Here is an 18555-nt window from a genome sequence, read left to right on the forward strand (position 1 = left end):
GTTATCGTCAGCTAATGTTAACTATGTTATCGTCAGCTAATGTTAACGTTAACTATGTCATTGTCAGCTAATGTTAACGTTAACTATGTTATCGTCAGCTAAAGTTAACGTTAGCCGAGTTAGCCTCCCAGACGATGCAGTCCCAAAGTTAGCCCGTACATTCACTCTAACGAACACTCACGAGCTCGTGCTATGCCTTCAAGTTCAATTAACTCATACCGTTGCTGACCACGACCGACTTGAATGACAGTTAAGTGCACAACATTGCTTATCTGGACACAAGGATGAACTGACAAGGTACCTGCTGCTCCAGTCCAAGCGGCCTATCCGCCATTTTGAGACATAAAAAGGAGGTGCACACATTACAGCCACATCGTCATTTTCTCCACCTAAAAGCCGGATTCCTTCGAGCCCTGACCGGCTTCGCAATTGAAAACCACTTGAACTCACCCTATTGTTTCTGCCCGTGAATATCCTCAACCGTCTTTAACGGTAACACGACCCGACAGGGCGTGAAATCTCCGCTCCAAATAAGATCTTGTGATGTGGAGGTAAACTGTGCCCGTCTTGTCTCTGCTTGTTTTTTCGTTGGCTGCTGCATTCGCCTTCAGCACGAGAGCGCGCATGAAGCTCGCGTTCACAGTATGGCAGGGGCGCGCACGCCCTTAATAGCAGGAGAAAATCCCTTTGGATGCTTTATACGTTTTTTGACTTTTAACTCTTACACGACTTCTCGGCATCCGTACATGTAGAATAGCATGAATGTATTTATATATACGAATAATTGAAGCGTTGTATGAGTCATTAAGAGACTTGCTATTGTTAAATCTAATGTTGTACATGCAAAAAGATGACAAATTACACTATGTTGAATGTATTGATTAAACTACTATATATCTGACCGTTTATGGTAGGAAGGTGCTAAACATCTTCGTCTCAGCCAGCAAAATTAAAAACATATTGTTCATACGGTAATGCATCAGTAATAATACAAAACTACAGACTGACATGACCCATTCTGCCACCTAATGAGTACTTCTGCTTGTGATACTTAAAAGGAAACACGTTAACGTTGCTATTACTGTTACTGAAGTAAAATATCTCGTTATTTGATGAGTTATCAGAATCCCAAACAACGCTTTTACTAGTTTTATTGTATTCATTTTAATATAAAAGCATACACAAACCAAAATATGATTATTTTGTAACGAACACACAAACACCACACATCATCAGAGGAAGTGGAGTCAACCACTCGGCCTACGAAGCCTTTGACCAGAAGAGATTTTATCAGCTAAGAAAGCATACAACTTTCAAACAATCATTTCAGACAACAAATGCAACACTGGGCAGCAAAGTGCAGAACATTTTGGGGGAGACATTACCCCCCCCCCACCACCACCACCACCACCAACTTTAATAGTTATTCTGTACAGGATATTCATATCTTTAAATTAAAGCAATATTTATATGTATTTCTATGTAACTTCAGTTAATATACATATTTCACACTTGTTTTGTATTTCAGGCAGTCAGATTGTAAAGTAACTGCAAATGGTATACTGGTGTATACAAATTGTGTTAAAGAATACACTTCATTTATTATTCCACTATAGGTCTTGTTTTTTTTCCAGTTCTGATGCTTACGTCTTAATAACATCTCTATAACATCTCAAACATTAAACAGCTACTCTATCCAAAACAGAAATATTAACACTGAACTCTAGTGGAGTGATATTACTAATCTGCAGCACCACGTTAAAAGAGAAACAGTATCTCTGCAGATGAAGAGTTTGATCATTCTCTGTGAGTTTCTTCTATATCTTTAACAATTAAAATTCCCAAACAATGGACTTCCAGCTGGAGGGACTAACAGGTTCAGAAAATGCTCAACAGGAAGCAGTCATTTTGGGCTTTATTCCTAATAATCTGAGGGGGAAAATGCAAAAGATTCCCTTATTTAAATTTGTCATCGTCAACTGAAGCATGTGCATATTTGTGGACAATACATGTCAATCCACGTCCTTCACCAGACTAATGTTAGTGCGCCACCTTGTGGACAATGTTGGTATTGTTGAGTTAGACGTGGGTAACAGGGTGAAAAAAAACAAAAAACTGCCAATAAGGAAACTGAAAAAACAATATTTTAAGAAAATGAGAAACGTAAAGTTATTAACTGTTATCACCCTAGTTACCATTCAGAAGCATAATAATTATAATTAATAGGTACAATACACACCACTCTGTGCTATTGATGTCAAGACATGTTTAAGGAGCACAATCAGGAAAGATCACTAATAAAAATAAAAAAAAGAGTCTAAAAAGCTCACCCTTTGTTTTCTTTTTATACAGCTCCCTTATTTTAAGCCGGTACAGCGAGTAGTCAATCTCACACAACTTGTTCCAAGTAAAAGTTCCAGCACCATCTCTCTATTGCTTTAATCACATACATTTAGACACGGCAACAATTAAGTAACAAATTGCCATGGGAGGGATACATTGCAATGTATACAAGCGCAAACAAACCTTATCAGCCTCTTTTTGGTACATCACATTGAAGCAGCGCTTCTTTCGTCCACTTTTGGTGGTGCCGTGGTCGTCTTCACACATCCAAACAGCATGAGAAAGTGCACTAAATATTGCTAAATGAACAGACACTGCTGGCTACTTAATTTTTTTTCTTATCTCTTCGTTACACATGAAAAGCTAAACCCAATAATGGGGGAAACAAAAAACAAATCAGTCACTACTGCCAATGCTGAGCACCTGTCCAGTGATGACAAGAGGTTCATTTCAGTACCAATTCATACATAAACAGATTTACAACATCGGTGACCATGAATGCGTTAAGAAAAGAGGCATCACCCATCCAACAGGTTTACAATGCGTAGAAAAATAAAACATTTGGAAAGTCAATGTTCGCTTAGCCTCTATCCAAACTATGCAGCAGCAAAAGCAGCGACAGCCCTGGCCAATAGATTTTCTGTTGGAACGAACGAACGAACGAGCACACGCACACGCACACACTCTTTCAATGTGTAAAAATAGAAGATTGAACACAGCTAGTATATAGATGGATACATTTACTGCTTAAAAGGTGGACGTTTTATATCTGCGTTTTCCATAAACATCAATCATGTACCGGTCTAAATTCCATAGAGATTTATACATCTTTTTTTTTCCCCACTTCTATACATTTTCTATAAAACAAACATGGCTTAATTTAATTGATGATAAACAGGCCTAAAACACATTCATACTTCTCCTGTGCACTTTTACAAACTCCATTTTGCTTACTAAAGAAAACATTTTTTTTCCAGCAAATGTAATCAAACCTGTTGAATGCTCGCTAACGTGTCACTGTATTGTTTGGCTTGCTTGGAGAAACAGGAACCGTAAGACACAGCAGGCACCCACCGGATGTCGTAAATACAAAGGACAGAACGATTAAATTAATGAACCAAGAGTGCAAGAGTGATGGGTGTCTGCTACAGAGTGGCTCAAAGAAGCCACTAAGAAGGGAATTTACATTCTTAAGCTCCACTTGGGAAACCTTCAATTTAGTGACTGTATTCGGGTGTTAGTGCACAGTAGAAAGTACCCCTGAGTTCTAGGACAGAGTAGGCGCTTTATCATTCAGAGCACCGTTGGAGGGCGGGAGGGTGGCTACATGCCCGGGGGGTCTTTGGGGGTCTTTGAGGCCCTTTAGGAATGGCGGGGCAAAAATATGGTCCTGGGCTAACAGTGCTGTGGGAGGTTTGAGCTGAGAAGAAGCATTATTTTGGGGGAATATGATGCAATGGATAAGGCTCTGGTATACAATGTCACGGTCATCCTTGGTGTCACTCCCCCGGCTGCGACCATTCTTTCATGTGCAATCATATTTCTTGGAAGCCAACACCTTGAGTGACTTCTTGGGCCGGGGTGTTTTTGTCAGATTGCACGTTACATCGATTCTATGTTTGTTCTTTCTCCTACCTCCCTCCCTACCTCGTAGGAAAACTCCCGCTCTGTATCCACTGTCCTACACATGATGCCATTTGTTGTCTGGACTGCGCTGACCCATCCCTCCCTGTTTATCTCAATGCTGATTTAGACCGCTCGGTTCTCGGGTCCACAGGCTCAGTGACGTGGCTGTTGCGTCACGGCCTCTCCCTGCCCCCATAGCAGAAAGTATCTGTGTTGCGGGCTTGTATACATTAATCAATGGGAATTTTGTCCTCTAGTTCCAGTGGCCTGTCCTCAGTGGGCTCCTCAATCTTTCCCAGCTCCTGCAGCTGCTGCCGCCTCTGAACCTCCGCTTTCAGGTTCTCCAGATCCTTTTGGCTGTAATGAAATACAAAAAAGAAATTGAACTCCTGTAGAGGAAATTTCCGTTTGACCATTTGTAATTTTTGTTCTTTTATTTATCCCCTAACTCATAGCTGTTGTTGTCACTTGTGTCTCCAATCTATTACAATGTACTAATCCTAAAGTCAACTTTAAAATTACATTTTACACACAGTCATCATTACGGGCTGAATTTGTCTGTAAAGCGATTGTCAGGGATAGTTTCTTAAAATAAGGTAATAAAATCCAATATAATATCGCTGCAGTATTCCTACCATGGTTTACAATGGCAGATTTCTGTTCATAATAAACACATTATAAATATTACCTCCCTGCAGGGGTTAAAGGCATTACGTACCTGAGCGGTATAAAGATGATGCCGTTGATAATGTTGAGCTGTTCCAGCACACTGGCCATGCTGGGAGCAGTGAACTGGAAAACAAGAGGAAATAAAAACAATAAAAACACATAGCATCACTGCCGAGCGGTGGAGATGAAACAGACAGAAGCACAAAAACACTTCCTGAATCAGAGCAGTCACCTTGAGGGGCGTGATGCTGGCGTTGGAGCCGTTCTTGTAGATCTCATTCATGGTTCTCTGCAGAGCTACGGCCTGCTGGGTGAGATACTTCAGGAACTCTGAGCTCTCCTTGGTCTTCTCGTGTGCCTCGCCCATCTGAGAAGAGTAAGAACGAATATTTAAGATGTCATTTCACCATAACTGACCACGTGTCAGTTCCCGTCAGCATAGAGTCGTGCGGGGCCCACCTGGTTCTTGTAAATGGTGTAACCCTCCTTCTCGTGCTGCAGCGCTGAGCGGAACTCGGCCTTGCTCTCGTAAACCCTCGCAACCAAATGATGACTGAGAAACAAACACAAGCCGTGCATAATGTAAATCATCATGTCAGCCAGTATTATAACTAGTATATGGATATGGACGATCAATCCCTCCCCACCTGAGGGCCACTTTAAGGGACCGGGGTCCGTGGTACTTTGTGTTGATAGTCAAGGCGTTCTCCAGGAATCTCAGCGATAAATCGTACTCCATCACTCCATGTAGCACCAGCCCAATGTTACTCTGTGGAACGAGAGCCAAGAATAAGGGCAACAGTATTAGTGTTACGTCTTTTTCCTGCTTAAGGATTTATCAGCATCGATGCATTACTATAGAAGCAGTTGGTGGCTTATATAGATCTCAAGTAAAGACTGCACTCACGTCTAGCAGTGCCATCTCTGGGTGGTCCTCCCCAGAAACCAACAACATGAGGTAGCGGGCGCGATACAGCAGCTTCAGGGCGGTCGACAGCTGGCCGTTGGCAAAGCAGTACAGAGCCAAGTGCATCTGGGAACAAAACTTATAAGTCAGAATGAGATTTAGCATGAACTAAATACCTCCTGCATTTGGTGCGATAACTTACATATTCTTGAATTGTGTTGGGGTGCTCGATGCCGAGGACTCTTTCACTCATCAGAACAGCCTTTTGCTGGTTGCTGAGAGCCTGTGGGTGAATACACAACTGTTATTTAGGTAGGACTTCATTTATTACGTTGACATTTGAATTATATTCTTATATTAACGGGGCGGTCTAGCAGCAATCTAACACCACCATGAATTGCCACAATAAAACTATTTCTTAAACATTTTTAGGTTGATGACATCATACAATTTAAAGCATCATTAGAAAATTTTAACAGAAGCTTTAAATATGAAAAAATTAAATAAAGACATTTGGTACAGGCCTACATTTAGTCACACAGTAGGACACACAAAGAGCCAGGTGTCACCATATGTCTGCCTACCTCAGCGTGGTCTCCCATGATATAATTAAGGCGTGCCAGCAGGCGAAGGCATGCACAGATCTCTACATGCATGGCTCCGTACACATTGTTAAAGAGGTTAAGAGCCTCATTGATCAGCTCACAGCCCTCCTTCAGAAAACCTGGAAATGTAAAGAAAAGCTAGTTGAGATACAATTAGTTCTGAAAGATAAGATTTTTAAAAACCATTCATTCTGTCAAGGTTTAAGCATGATTCAATCTAAACATGTCGCACCTTGCTGCACTTTGGCCTGTCCACTCTGGAAGAAGTGGAAGGCATCTGAGGCTTTGGGGTTCACATGCTTCACAACAGGGAAAATATTCAGGATGTCCTCCTCTGTGAAGGCAGGCTTGTGGCGGCTGTCGAAGTTATACTCCTTTATCAGAATCTAGAAGGCAAATCAAAAGAAGAAAACATTTACAGAAGGCCATTTGGCAAAGTGCCGTCAGGGGTCACTATTGACTAAAATGAGTGTTACCTGGATGCCAGTTTTGACTGAAATCTCTCTGAGCAGAGTGGTTTTCTGGAAGCCGTATTTCTCCACCACCTGGTCCACACTCTCACTGTGTAAGAAAACGTTTAATTTGTCACCAAAAGAAATCAGCTTTAACATCTGTTTCACATTAGCAGAGGAGGGGGGGGCTCACCACTGTATGGTGAAGTGATAGTAGCTCTTGGCCTCAGAGGCAATGTTCTTCCACAGCTCATTGGGCGTCAGGCTGGCCCATGCCGTGTTGTCACCACCGCCGGGGACCCTGTTGCGACGCTTGCGGCTTTTACGGCGAGACACCAGCTCGTCGGGAGGCAGGTGGGCGACAGCGTCGGGGAAGGAGCTCAGGAAGCAGTTCAGGAAATGGCTTACGGCGGCAGAAAGAGCAGACAACTCCACGGCCTGCACGGAAATGAGGAAAAAACGTCAACATACGTTTGTGGGTTTGTCGTTTAAAGAGGCTGGTTATTGTATGTCAGATGTTACCAACCTGGAGGTATGTCTTGAAGATGTGTTTTGCACATCTGGTGATTAACTCACTGATTCCTATTCTCTAAAAAAAAAAAAAAAAAGTATAGGAAACAGAAATATTAGAATGACAAACCACAAAGACAAAAAGTGGTGGTTGGATTCAGGGGTTCAGACTCACATAGAAGTGCTCCAGCTGGGCTTTGGCCGGGGTCTTGTCCACAAACTCCAGAACAGTGCCCAGATAGCGAATATTGATGCCTCTCTGTCGCAAGGCCTCGGTCAGTGTGGCTCCATCCATGGGTAGAGCGCTGTGGTCCAAACAGTCTTTAACCTAATCATAAAAACACACATATAGGCTTTTTAAGTCTCATACACAACCACTTTATTACTGGGGTCTGTGGGGGTCGTCTGTGCCACTGACCAGTGATGGGATCTGACAGGACACCAGGAAGGCAGCAGCATCTTTGAGAAGCTGCTTCTGCTTCTGGATATCATCTGCGCTGTCATCTGGGAAACGTACTCCTAATTCAACAACACATGCATTAGTTCCTACGGTAAATTATTGTTACATTAAGTATTACAGACATATAATGTAGATGGGAACTAGCTCTGAGCTTATCACCTTACATTGGTCATTATCATCCCAACTGGTTTGTCCTGTTTGTCTTGTATTTTGAATATTTGACATATTCCAAAGCTACCCTAAAATCTTTACCAAAGAAATGTAATGACGTTGATGAAAAAGATTACTTTTGATTCTTGACTGCCTTCTGTTTTATGGCTACGTAACCCATGTCCACATCATTTGCTGTAAAGCTGCTGTCAGGCCTTTTCGTAGATGAAACGCATGATCACTCATCCTTGTTGTGCTTACCTGGGGAGAAGATGTCAGGGTTGAAGCGAATGTCGAACGACGTGTTGCTGATGGAGCCAACTGCCTTGCAGGCATTGAGGACGACCTCGCGGCTTTTGGGATCTGTTTGTGATTAGGGTCAAAGAAATAATACAAACATGTTAAAAGTAACGGCGACAGACGCAGTATGGCAAAGGGACAGTTGAAACCATGTCCACATCAAGCCACAACGATAACTGAGCTGAGCTTCAAAGTGGATGTGGAAAACCGAGGGTTCAATAATGTAAATACACCAAACTTCTGTCAAAGTCTGTGTGTGATCACGTATTGAATTAACAGGGACAGTGCACATTAATACACCTTCCTGTCGTTAGCCAAACAGCTATTTTTCATCAGTAAACTGTATCATTGATCTTGTTATTCAGTTTATTTTGAGCACGACAGTCGTTTGGTAAACTTGCTGTGGACATGGCCTAAGTAGAGAACCCACCACCACCACCGACGATTATCGACTACAAACACAACAGGTTAGTTCACTCAGATTACTGGGGTTTAAAAAATTGGATTAATGAACACCACAACTAATGTTTCAGTTTATTGGGTCAAATCACACAGCAAAGGCGTCGCAGGGTGGGACAGTTAGAGGCGGGCTGATTGGGGGCCAACACGCTTCCCCACTACAGGCTGAGGGCGGAGCAGGGACGGCTAGCCTGGTGGAAAGAAGACACTACAGCGCAGTACTTGAAACTTTAATTTTTACCTGATACTCTGCTGCTCTAATGCTATGGGAACACATTCTCTAAAATTAGCTGCATCAAAAAAAAAAAAAAAAAATAGATTTTGTTTTGTTAAATGCTACTTCTCTTCTTCCACCAGAGTAGCTCTCACTGCGTTGTCCTGGCCTTAAGTTTTGGGGGATTTTTTGGACGTACCAATACAAGATCCATCTTCGGCAACTAAGGTCTCGGCCAGCTCTTTGGCCTGAGCTAATCTTGGAATACTTTCCTCAAGCTCCTTACCCTCCAGTGGGCTCTTGCATTCCCCATTTAGGGTGGCTGCGGGTTCTACAAGCCCGTTGGTGGCGGGCTGTGAGGAGTTTCCTTCACCGGCAGTCGCTGTCTGTGAGGCAGCAGAGGCGTTGCTCTCCGTCGCACCGGGAGAATCCGATGCAGTGGTCTGTGTCTGGGTTGTGTCGGCACTGCTTTCTGAGGGTGCTTCAGCGGTCTCTGTGATGGCGTGTATGTTAGCCTTAGCTTCCTTGTTTGCTTTCTGTTGCATGAGCTGTAATGCCGCCATCTTCATGAAGAGAAGATATCTGCGGAGGGACAGAATGAGTGGTCAAACGAACGTAGAAGCTCTCCTGATGGTGGGGATGTGGTGACGCCGACACCTACCTGTGCTCAACAAAGGCCTCGATGAGCTCTTGGCGTAGACAGGCCAGGCGGTGGCGGTGTTGGCGGGGGAAGCCTTGGCGTCGACTCTCTGGAGACAGCTCCTCTCCGTCCACAGGCAGGAAGTTGAGGTCAGGAGGGAAGGTACGAAGAAGGTCCAGGATGTAGTGTCTGCCATCATTTCCGATGATGCCCTTACACTCGACAGAAGAGCACAGCTCCACGGACTCACTTTTCTCATTCAGCACGTTGTGCCTCTGGACCTAAGATGTACACCCAGACATAAGATGTGAATACAGAACGTCTTTGTGTGGTTTGTGAGGCTCAATATGATCAGAAATACAGGCCTTGAATAAATAAGGCCGCCGATATTCTTTATATTCTCTCGGAATCTCTCTCTTTGCCTAGCCTGTTTATTTATTCCCTTTTAATATAGCAGCTGTTTTTGGATATGATTGGAGGACACAGAGGATAGATCAGGCTTTAGCTTGACAGAAAACAATTACTAGTAGGATCAATACATTATTGGTTTTGGTCTTTTCATTGGATTTATTGATGGTAAGATAAAATATCACCAGACTATAGTCGTGTTACTGACCTTGAGTGGCCTGCTGGTCTTCTCCAGAAGCTCCAGGTATTTGCTGTGAGACACAACAGTCTTTCCGAAGTCAATGGAGCCGTAGATGACGCTCTGCTCCTGCTCGCGCTCCAGGATACCGGGGATGATGGACTGGGCGGTGACACGGTAGCCTCTGTAGTCCACCACCACCGTCCCCAGAGTGTACAGACCCTCCACATCCACGGCCCCGTAAGCCTGTACGCCATTCAAGTCATTGGTGGGCGCGACGTGGGCGGCGGCATCTCCACCCAGCTCCCGGTAGTGATCCCGTACATCGAAGCCCAGGCTGAAGAAGATGTTGTTCCAGATGAACATCTGCATGCGAGTTTCCTCGCCGGGGTTGATGGCCATTACGTTCCCATCAATGACCGCCATGGCGCCTCGAGTGGCAGCTGCTGCAAAGTCACTATGGACCTGCAAGACAACCAAAAAAAAATAAAAAATATGGAGGTATTGGTGATTTAGAAGAAGACGGAGCTGTTACACATTAAAAAGCAACACATTTACGCATCAGATGGCCCATTAACAGAGTGAGCCAGCAGTTTGGATTATTCTGTGCTGTTGATTGTGTAAAGGCAGTACCTTGAATATGGCCCGCTCCCTCAGCAGGCGTTCAGGCAGGTTCTTCCGGGGAAGCTCTCTGGTAGTCTGCAGCTCCTCGTTCCAATCTCTGGTCTGAAAAAGAATCGGCACAAAAAAAAACAAAAAAAAAAAAAAACTTCAACACTGGAACGACTTTATTTGTCTGCCTGGCGTGCTGCTGCGTTCAGTTGTGCCTACCTGTCCGGGTATATGCTCCTCATAACCCAAGCGGGAGGTGTAGGCGTCCTCGGCTCGCACACAGTCCATGGCGTGGTCTACTTGTGGAGCTGTCCAGCTGTACACCTGGAACGGTGTGGCTATCCTCTCAAACGGGTGTCTCTGGACCCTGCAGCAAAAAAAACAAGGTATCACGACAAGAGATATCACTTATGGGGGCTCTCTTCATACATCTCAGGCAGTTTATCTCAAATTTGCGAGTTCGTACATCACCAAAGTTTTAACCAAACGAATGACCGTAATTATTTTGTCTTGTTTAGTTTGCTTATCGTGTTTTTAAGACTTTGACCTCCTGGCCAGGTCTTGATGGTAAAATACTGTTGTTATCTGGTTGAATAAAGTAAATGAATGAATGAACTTATAATGATTGCAGAAAAGAAGCACTACAAAAGAGAAATGTCCGAAAAGTAAGGAAGAGGAGCATTTGTACAGCACCAGAGTGAGGAGAGAAACCAGAATACATTGAGGTATTAATATCCCACCACAGAGGATGAGCAAAACCATGTTGTGAAGAGAAAGAGGTATTTATACCTTTTCTTTTGCAGGGCAGTGAAGTTCTTCTTGAAGGCAGGGCTGATCTGGCTCAATAGCTCCACCAGAGAATGGCTCAGGAAGCTGGGGTTGGCTGGCTTAGGGTTGAAGGTGTAAGTAGTAGATCTGGAACACACACAGCCATTGCTATTATTATTATTATTATTATTATTATTATTATTATTATTATTATTATTCACACTGTTACAGCGTGTTATAGTGGCTTTACATTTTTTAACAAATCTACTAACTGGAGAGGAAACGTTTACAACCAAGCAAGCCTGAACAGGAAGTTGTTTTCCTGTTGGGACTTCACTCTGACAGTTTTTTCCAACAGAGGCCCATCTAGAACCTTAAGAGGAACTTAAAATGGCTGTTGGTAGAAACAGAAAAACAACCCATCTCCAAACCATGGCATCTTTCCCAATTCTACTTCCCAAAGTAATCCAATTGTCCGACTGTTAAGTCCATGCTGGCATCCAAAGCTAGGATCCTGAAACTCTTAATGCCAAGTGACTGACAAATGCAATGTGTATAAACTTTGTATGAGGAGATTATGGAGCTTGAAAAGGTAGAGAGTCCATTGAAGTGAAAACACGGAGCTGCAACAACATACGAGGTCGAAATGTTGACTGACTGGTTGAGGTAGAAGCCGCGTGTCGAGGCAGTGACGCTGATATGACGCTCCTCCACAGTCACCATGCACAGGTACATGAGGTCGCCGTGCATCTTCCTGTTCCCAGGTGGAGGGTTCCAGCCGCTCATGGTCAGGACCTTCAGACACTGCATAGGCTGCTGGAGGTATTAAAACCATTAGCCAAAGGAAATTATTTGTAAATACAGTTTCAATCGACCACTGAGACTTTCCCTGTAAACAGTCAGACAATTCAGCACAGCTTCTCACTTTCCAGTCCTTGTTCGGTGGCTGGAGGGGAACCAGGGGGCGGTCTTTGCTGCCGGGCAGGATGTGCTCTGGGGGGGTGCAGTCAATCTGCTCCAGCTCGTTGCCCTTTTTCTTCCGCTTATCACTATCTGCAGTCACATTAAAAACAAGCTAAATGAATGCCTGCGGTCCACCTGCATGTCGCTATTCGCGCAGGACACCGGACATTCAAATGCACGCTTGAAATTGGCCTTGCACGCCCCGGGCCGTTCATCGATGTCATACCTCCGAGGTCTCCGTCAGTGAAGATGCTGAGGAAGGAGAGGGAGTTGCAGTCCACTCCGTTGTAGGAGTCTGAGGGGTCCAGACTTTTCAGCAGATCTCTGATGTGACGCACATGGATGCGAGCCTCGCGCACCGTGTACGGCTCTAGAGAGAAGAGGGACAAAAGAATCCCAAAAGGGTATAAAACACAGGAAGTGATCAGGCTAATGGTCACTTGTCATAAACTACAACTCAATTCTGTTTCGTCTTTTGCCAGCAGATACATATCAGTATAGCCTCAGCAAGAAATATATATTGTGCCAAGCTGTGGCTTATTTTTCCATAAGAGTGAGACAAACAGGTGCGAAATAAAAGCCTCTGACCTTCCACCACTTTGAGCAGCGAGCCCTCCTGCAGGCCCTCAATGGACTTGAGCTCAGCAAAGTTGTCCAGCACGTTTCCGTCCAGCTGCAGGGAGAAGCAGGTGCGGTGGCAGGTGTCCTCCCGGTCCATCAACACCTGATGGATCTCCTGTACCATTTCCTGGGGAGAGACCTGACGGAGGAGAGGGAGATGAAGATAAGTACAGATTCAGCTTGAGATATACAACCTGCTTTGATTCAGATGAATAGTGTTTAGTTTCTAGTTTGAGGGACAACATTGCTCGCACACCGCAGTGTTCAGACCAAAAACAGCCCTGAACCAGGACCGGTTCCACCTCATATGATCCAGGAAGTCCGGCTTGAGGACTAGATCCATGAGTTTTATATTATGAGAGAGGATTTTACAACTCCGAGAGATTATCACAGCGGTCATTTTTTCCCTCTCTGTCGTGACAATCAGCAGGAGAAATTGCAGAAATAGACAGTTTAAGTTTAAGATAGCATACGCATATTTAATTCGCCAGTGGCCTTCTTGAAATGAATGAGAGAGTTCAGGTTTTTTTGAACGAGAGGGGCTTTTGTCTGTCTGAACACCTGGACTATTGAACGCTTGCTTGTCGAGAGCGAATCGTTACCTGCAGATCAAACGGCTCCGTTCCAGGCGCCTGGATCTTGACGGTGAAGCCCGTGTCCTGGATCACTATCACTTCCTGTTCGTTAGACTCGTCTCCTCCGTCCGCCTCACTGTTCCCATCCTGCTTCGAGTCTTCCTCCTCTGTGCGCTCATGAGCCCCATCGCCATTCACCATGGCTGTATCTGCACTGTGCCCTGCAATGGAAAAGACACAAAGGGTTCGTCAGTGAAGGTAACGTCTTGTGATGGAGTTAAACTGGACAACTTTGACCGTCGACGCGGTTAAAAGCATTCAAACTACATGCATGACTCTGAAACAACACAATACAGGCAGAGAGGACGAACAGCTGTTCCCTACAAATCTACAGCTGCCATTAGTTACTAATCTAATAATCAACATTGTTGTGCAATGTAAGCCATCCTACATACAACAAAAGCATGCAGAGGCCCGATGACCTCATAGATAACCGTATTAAATATGAACGAACGGGTGAACCGAGATGATAGAGCTCAGGTACAGCATTCTAGTACTGTGGTGTTCCTACAGCTAATTCAGATACAAGTTAAACACAAGCTGCAGAATAAGCGCAATGAGATCGAGAATCATCAACCGTACAAACATCATCCGTACAAAAGAGTAACTAAAACAAAGATAACTTAATGATTGTATCAAAAACGGACAATAAGTAACCAGGCGTTCTTTTCGGCTGAAACTGCAAACTGCTGAAATCAACACTTCTGCAACACTGAATGGAGTTTAGCCAGAGAGCCTTGAGGGATTCGACACAAAAAGGCTCAACATTCACAAGAGGGAATTACTTGCCACTTGCATGGCGGATTGTGGCAAATCGGAGACCTGCAAGTCAGCGAAGAACAGCTGCCCTCATTCTTTTGATCCCTTAAATGATCTCATATTACGCATGCATTATATTTCCCACCTTTTCTAAACGAAAGAACAGTTAAGTGGAGAATAAAAAACGAGGCCTTCCGGTACATTAATTCAGAGTGTGTGGATGTCTCGCTGTCAGCCGGTGTGTCCTTGCTCGCTGTCAAGGGTACACAGCGTCAGGGTTACTGAAGAGAAGGGGCCCGGGGGAGGGGCGGGGCCTCATAACTGGACCCCGGGTGGGATTGAACGCACTGAAATGAGGAGCTGGGAGGGGGGGCAGGAGAGAGAGGCGACCGGCCACGCTCTGAATAATAAACACAACGGCTTGAGAAGGAGGGCTCTCAGTGAAGCGGTCTCTATTTTCAGTGTCAGTACAGAAGCGTTTTGTTTCTTATCAGAGCTGAACTATTTTTGTCTGAGAGGTTGAACTTAAGTAATTTTCCTTATGAACCTGCAATAGTAATAACATTGACATACTTGTAAAGTGTCATGGCAAACTTGGTATCAAACAGTTTATCACATCCAGCAGTTACCTTGCAAAATTTGCATTAATTTGGAGTTGTGTCTGTGTCCATTTCATGAATGCAAGTCTAATATACACCATCTTTTAGCTCTGTTCTCAGTCTCCATCGATTCTCTTTAGATGCTACATACTCCACTGTGTTCACCAGGTCGTCTCTAACTGTGTCTGTCTGTCGTTTGGTGCTGAATGAGTGGCTTTCTAGAGCTTTTCCATGGAAAACAGCCAAAAAACAGCACTATAGGCGACGCGGGTGAACCAAAATAAGTTCCGTTGCCAGCCAGAAACTCACTGTAAATCTCATCACTATGAGCAACCCCTTTCACATTGTCATTTGATACAACTTCATTTTGAAAGTATGGATTAAAGCCACTTTATGCAAACAAAAAATTGCCATATTTCAGTTAACTTTTGAGATAATCTTTGTCCCTTATAACTGAACTACAATATGTTGCAAGAGTGCAAAGTATCAGACTTCAGACTGTGATTAATGAGGCAATCCAGCAGCCTGTGTGTTGCAAAACGGACCCCTTTCGCTCCACAGCAATGGAAGAAAGTTCAGTAAGAAGAAAGGAAAGAGGAGAGAGGGTAACGAGGAACCCTAACCTTTAACGGGACAAATCTCGTGTTAGATAGACAGTTGAGATTTCATGTTGAAATGAGATACGATGGTGAGGCAACTATTTAATCTGATCACAAACTTGAGGTCGGACAGTTGCCAAACAAAAGGTCAAGATAAAGAATCGAATAGACACAGATTAGAGGCTAAAAACACCACAGTAAGTAAACTTTTACTCTGTAACTTTTCCATTCTGACTAATCCGTTGTCTGAATCAAACTGCCAACTCATAGTGATCATTCACACTTCTTTCAGGTGATGCAGTACTTTTCGCACTTCTCTTGGGAACAACTAAATAATAAATCTAGCGAGCCATCTATCCACTCTGTGGCCCTTGACACGGGGACCCTGGCTGCTGTCATAGCAACACTAACCGGCCAGACAACCCTGAGAACAACAACGACACAAGGTCCGTCTGTAACCACAAAATAAACCTCCTGGTGGACAGAGAGTCCCGGAGTCATGCATCTGCAATGGCATTTCACAACAACAGCGGCGGCTGAATGCAAGGTCTGTTTGAGATTGAAATTAGTCACTAAATACTTTCAAGCAATTAATGAAGAGTGTTCCTACATGCAAACCCGTGTGCACCTTGTGACAAGAGGTTATTTTAAGTGGCCAGAAGCTTAAAGTACCATTGTTAAATATGATGAACACAATAGAGTTGACTGTGGAGTGGTGAGGAAGACATCTAGCCAGGAGAGGAGAAGTGACTTTTGATCCAGGTCACACTTCACCATCATTAAGCCCCTGAGGACCACCAACAGTGGCCCTCGCCTCGGTCTGTCTGACTTACCCCTGTAGCTGTTACAACTCTGCACTGACGGTCCAGGGTTTGCTTTGGTCATCAGACATGTTGAGCCCATCAATCCTGTCACCGCTTCTCACAGACAGTTTTATGGCAGGTCATAAGTAAGACTACAGCTAAGGATCATTGTAATTCTCTTTATTTATTAAAATCACTTGGGCCACCACCAAATGACCGTGACAAGTTCCTAAAGTGAAAGATCAAGTTGCTTATTTTGTCCGACCAACACTTCAAGAGAAAACATATTGAGTTTATTATCACATAAGACAAAAGAAAAGCAGCAAAACTGACAAGCTGGAGCTAGATAGATATGTGGCATATGCTCTTAAAGCTCTTGAATGGAGCACACACTGTTCCAATGTGGAAGGACTGAAAGACTGGAGACAGCACATACAGAAGGAATCATCCAGCCAAATAAAGCAGAGGAATTAAAACACACCCAGCAGATCATCCTCAAAGCAGTGAGGCTCTCTCGCCTGTGTTTTGAAATGAAACGACACAGGCAGAGACGAGTCAAGGTCCCAAATGTGACACGTGCAGACAGACTCTTTGGTGCTGTAGAAGTTGAAGTTGTGTAACAATAACTTCACAGTCTCACATTATTCTTCCTCTACAGACAACAGTCTGTGGCTGCTCCACTGCAAGCCGCCTACCCTACTTTTATCTTCCAGTACACTCACCTGCTTACACGGCTGTTCGTGTATTATTAGCGTAACCTTCCCTCTCTCTCACGGTGCATGCACCACCATAACTTTTTCTATGACAACCAACTTCCGCTTCCCGGTCGAGGAGGTACACTCGATCTAATCTTTAGAGTGTAACCACCACACACGGGGCATCTCTTAAAGTACACATTTAAAAACAAGAAAATAGAGTCAACGCGTCTGTAACGTAGCTCGTCGGACACATAATACTAAATGTCCCCCCCTCCCCTGTGTTTATGTGGAGTGTGCAGCTCCACTGAAGGTGACCTTCAGTTCATTCCTGTGACAAGCTGTTACTGAACATGTGCGTGAATACCAGTTAGCCCAACACGCGCTGCTACACTGTGATGCGTGCTATACAGACGGGTCACGTTTTACCAGAATAAACACTAGTTGTCAGGACGCTGGTTCGTCTTTAAGGGGCACGAAGCGACGCGCCGACAGCAGGTGTTTTCTAGCTAGCTAACCGACTAGCCTAACTCACCCAGGAGGCTAATGTTAGCATACCGGCTAACTTGTTTTGGGTTCACTTGCAGCGTTGCACTATATGCTAATAGCTATGACCAGTGGACGTAGAAATGGATCCGACCCTGTGAAGGTTGCTAGTTTGCTGATTAGCACAGATGAACAGTTAGCATGTGCAAGGTGGACCATCTGAAGTTGGAGAAGCTACCAAAATGATTCATTCAGGTCATTAGCTGCTATGCAGAAAGACAAGACAACCAAACGTTTAATAAACCACGCCGATAACAGTCAATGCATGCTGTTGTTACTGCATGTACTCCATGATTCTGTGTGTTATCAGTGTTTTTATATTGTGGCGTTATGACAGCAGATAGTCGGTCTGCTGCAGAGTCTCACCGCAACCGCAGGAATCCTTCAGATGGGTCTTGCTGGTTTCTTTGCTGTCCTGGGCTCCATCGCCTGCTTCATCCGCAAAATCGACCGGATTACAGTTAGGCACTGACGCCGGGATGTCATCTGTCTTGCTCACCATGGTCGGCAAACAGAAATCCCCCAGCTGCGTTGCTTGATAATGTGAGTCTGTAGAAGAAGAAAAAAATCTGCTTCCCCGGCTAACTCAGGCTAGTTGGCTACATGCGAAGGGTACAAAGCTTACAGAAACAAGTATACAGAGGAGAGAAGGACAGCGCTGTACACGGGGCTGATCACACGTGGTTTTCTCCTCCCCTTGACCTCTTTGCCTTTGCGTTGCACTTCCCCACCCACTGAGCGTGGCGCTACGGAAAGCCACAAGCGACAAATCTCCTCGACAAATTCATGTGATTGTTTTTTTTTTGTGACGGTGAAGAATATATCTTATGCACTGGAAGATAACATAAGATCAATGGCTTAGTGGAAAGACAAAGTATTACAATCATTTTACTGTTAATGACATCACAAATAATGATGCAGAGTGTGATGTCATCACAAATAAACTGGTTCATATCAGTTGAGACACTGTAACCCTGGGGATGTTTGAATCAGTTGCCTGCCTTGTAACCCAGACTTGTATATTACTTTTTCTA

General features: G+C 44.2%; 2 protein-coding genes across 6 annotated transcripts in view; both read right to left on the reverse strand.

Moving 5' to 3' along the window:
* Positions 1 to 633, reverse strand: part of LOC116390779 (lissencephaly-1 homolog) — a 28720-nt gene extending 28087 nt beyond the window's left edge. The window contains exon 1 of the mRNA XM_031860819.1: positions 451 to 633. The gene's annotated coding sequence lies outside the window, so the exon portion shown is untranslated. The remainder of the gene's footprint in view (positions 1 to 450) is intronic.
* Positions 634 to 2424: 1791 nt separating this feature from the next.
* On the reverse strand, positions 2425 to 18245 carry cluha (CLUH binding protein of NUMT mRNA a). 5 transcript variants are annotated; one of them, XM_031860745.1, is made up of 27 exons: positions 17888 to 18245; positions 13488 to 13681; positions 12853 to 13024; positions 12491 to 12634; positions 12227 to 12354; positions 11960 to 12114; positions 11323 to 11448; positions 10753 to 10900; positions 10555 to 10647; positions 9952 to 10386; positions 9357 to 9616; positions 8895 to 9277; positions 7984 to 8085; positions 7531 to 7631; positions 7288 to 7440; positions 7129 to 7191; positions 6796 to 7040; positions 6627 to 6711; positions 6383 to 6536; positions 6130 to 6269; positions 5748 to 5828; positions 5546 to 5671; positions 5286 to 5407; positions 5098 to 5191; positions 4871 to 5005; positions 4688 to 4761; positions 2425 to 4326 (listed from the first exon to the last, which is right to left on the reverse strand). In XM_031860745.1, exons 1-27 carry the CDS (start codon positions 18021 to 18023, stop codon positions 4200 to 4202), a joined length of 4176 nt encoding a protein of 1391 aa, XP_031716605.1. In that variant the 5' UTR covers positions 18024 to 18245; the 3' UTR covers positions 2425 to 4199. The 5 variants fall into 5 exon arrangements, with proteins under 5 accessions (XP_031716605.1, XP_031716603.1, XP_031716604.1 ...); XM_031860743.1 differs by having other exon boundaries at positions 11939 to 12114; XM_031860744.1 differs by having other exon boundaries at positions 11960 to 12117.
* Between the last annotated feature and the right edge of the window lie 310 nt (positions 18246 to 18555).

The sequence above is a fragment of the Anarrhichthys ocellatus genome, unplaced genomic scaffold (assembly GCF_004355925.1).
Source record: "Anarrhichthys ocellatus isolate YVR2014 unplaced genomic scaffold, GSC_Weel_1.0 scaffold24, whole genome shotgun sequence".
Taxonomy (NCBI): Eukaryota; Metazoa; Chordata; class Actinopteri; order Perciformes; family Anarhichadidae; genus Anarrhichthys; species Anarrhichthys ocellatus.

Bases quoted from the DNA above. Each gene is read 5' to 3' on its own strand.
- cluha (XM_031860742.1), bottom strand. From the start codon at position 18,023: ATGGTGAGCAAGACAGATGACATCCCGGCGTCAGTGCCTAACTGTAAT. The intron at 13,682-17,887 runs GTGAGACTCTGC...TTTCCATTGCAG, and splicing joins GAAGGATTCCTGCGGTTGCG to GGCACAGTGCAGATACAGCC. The intron at 10,387-10,554 runs GTACTGCCTTTA...GTTGTCTTGCAG, and splicing joins GGGAGCGGGCCATATTCAAG to GTCCATAGTGACTTTGCAGC.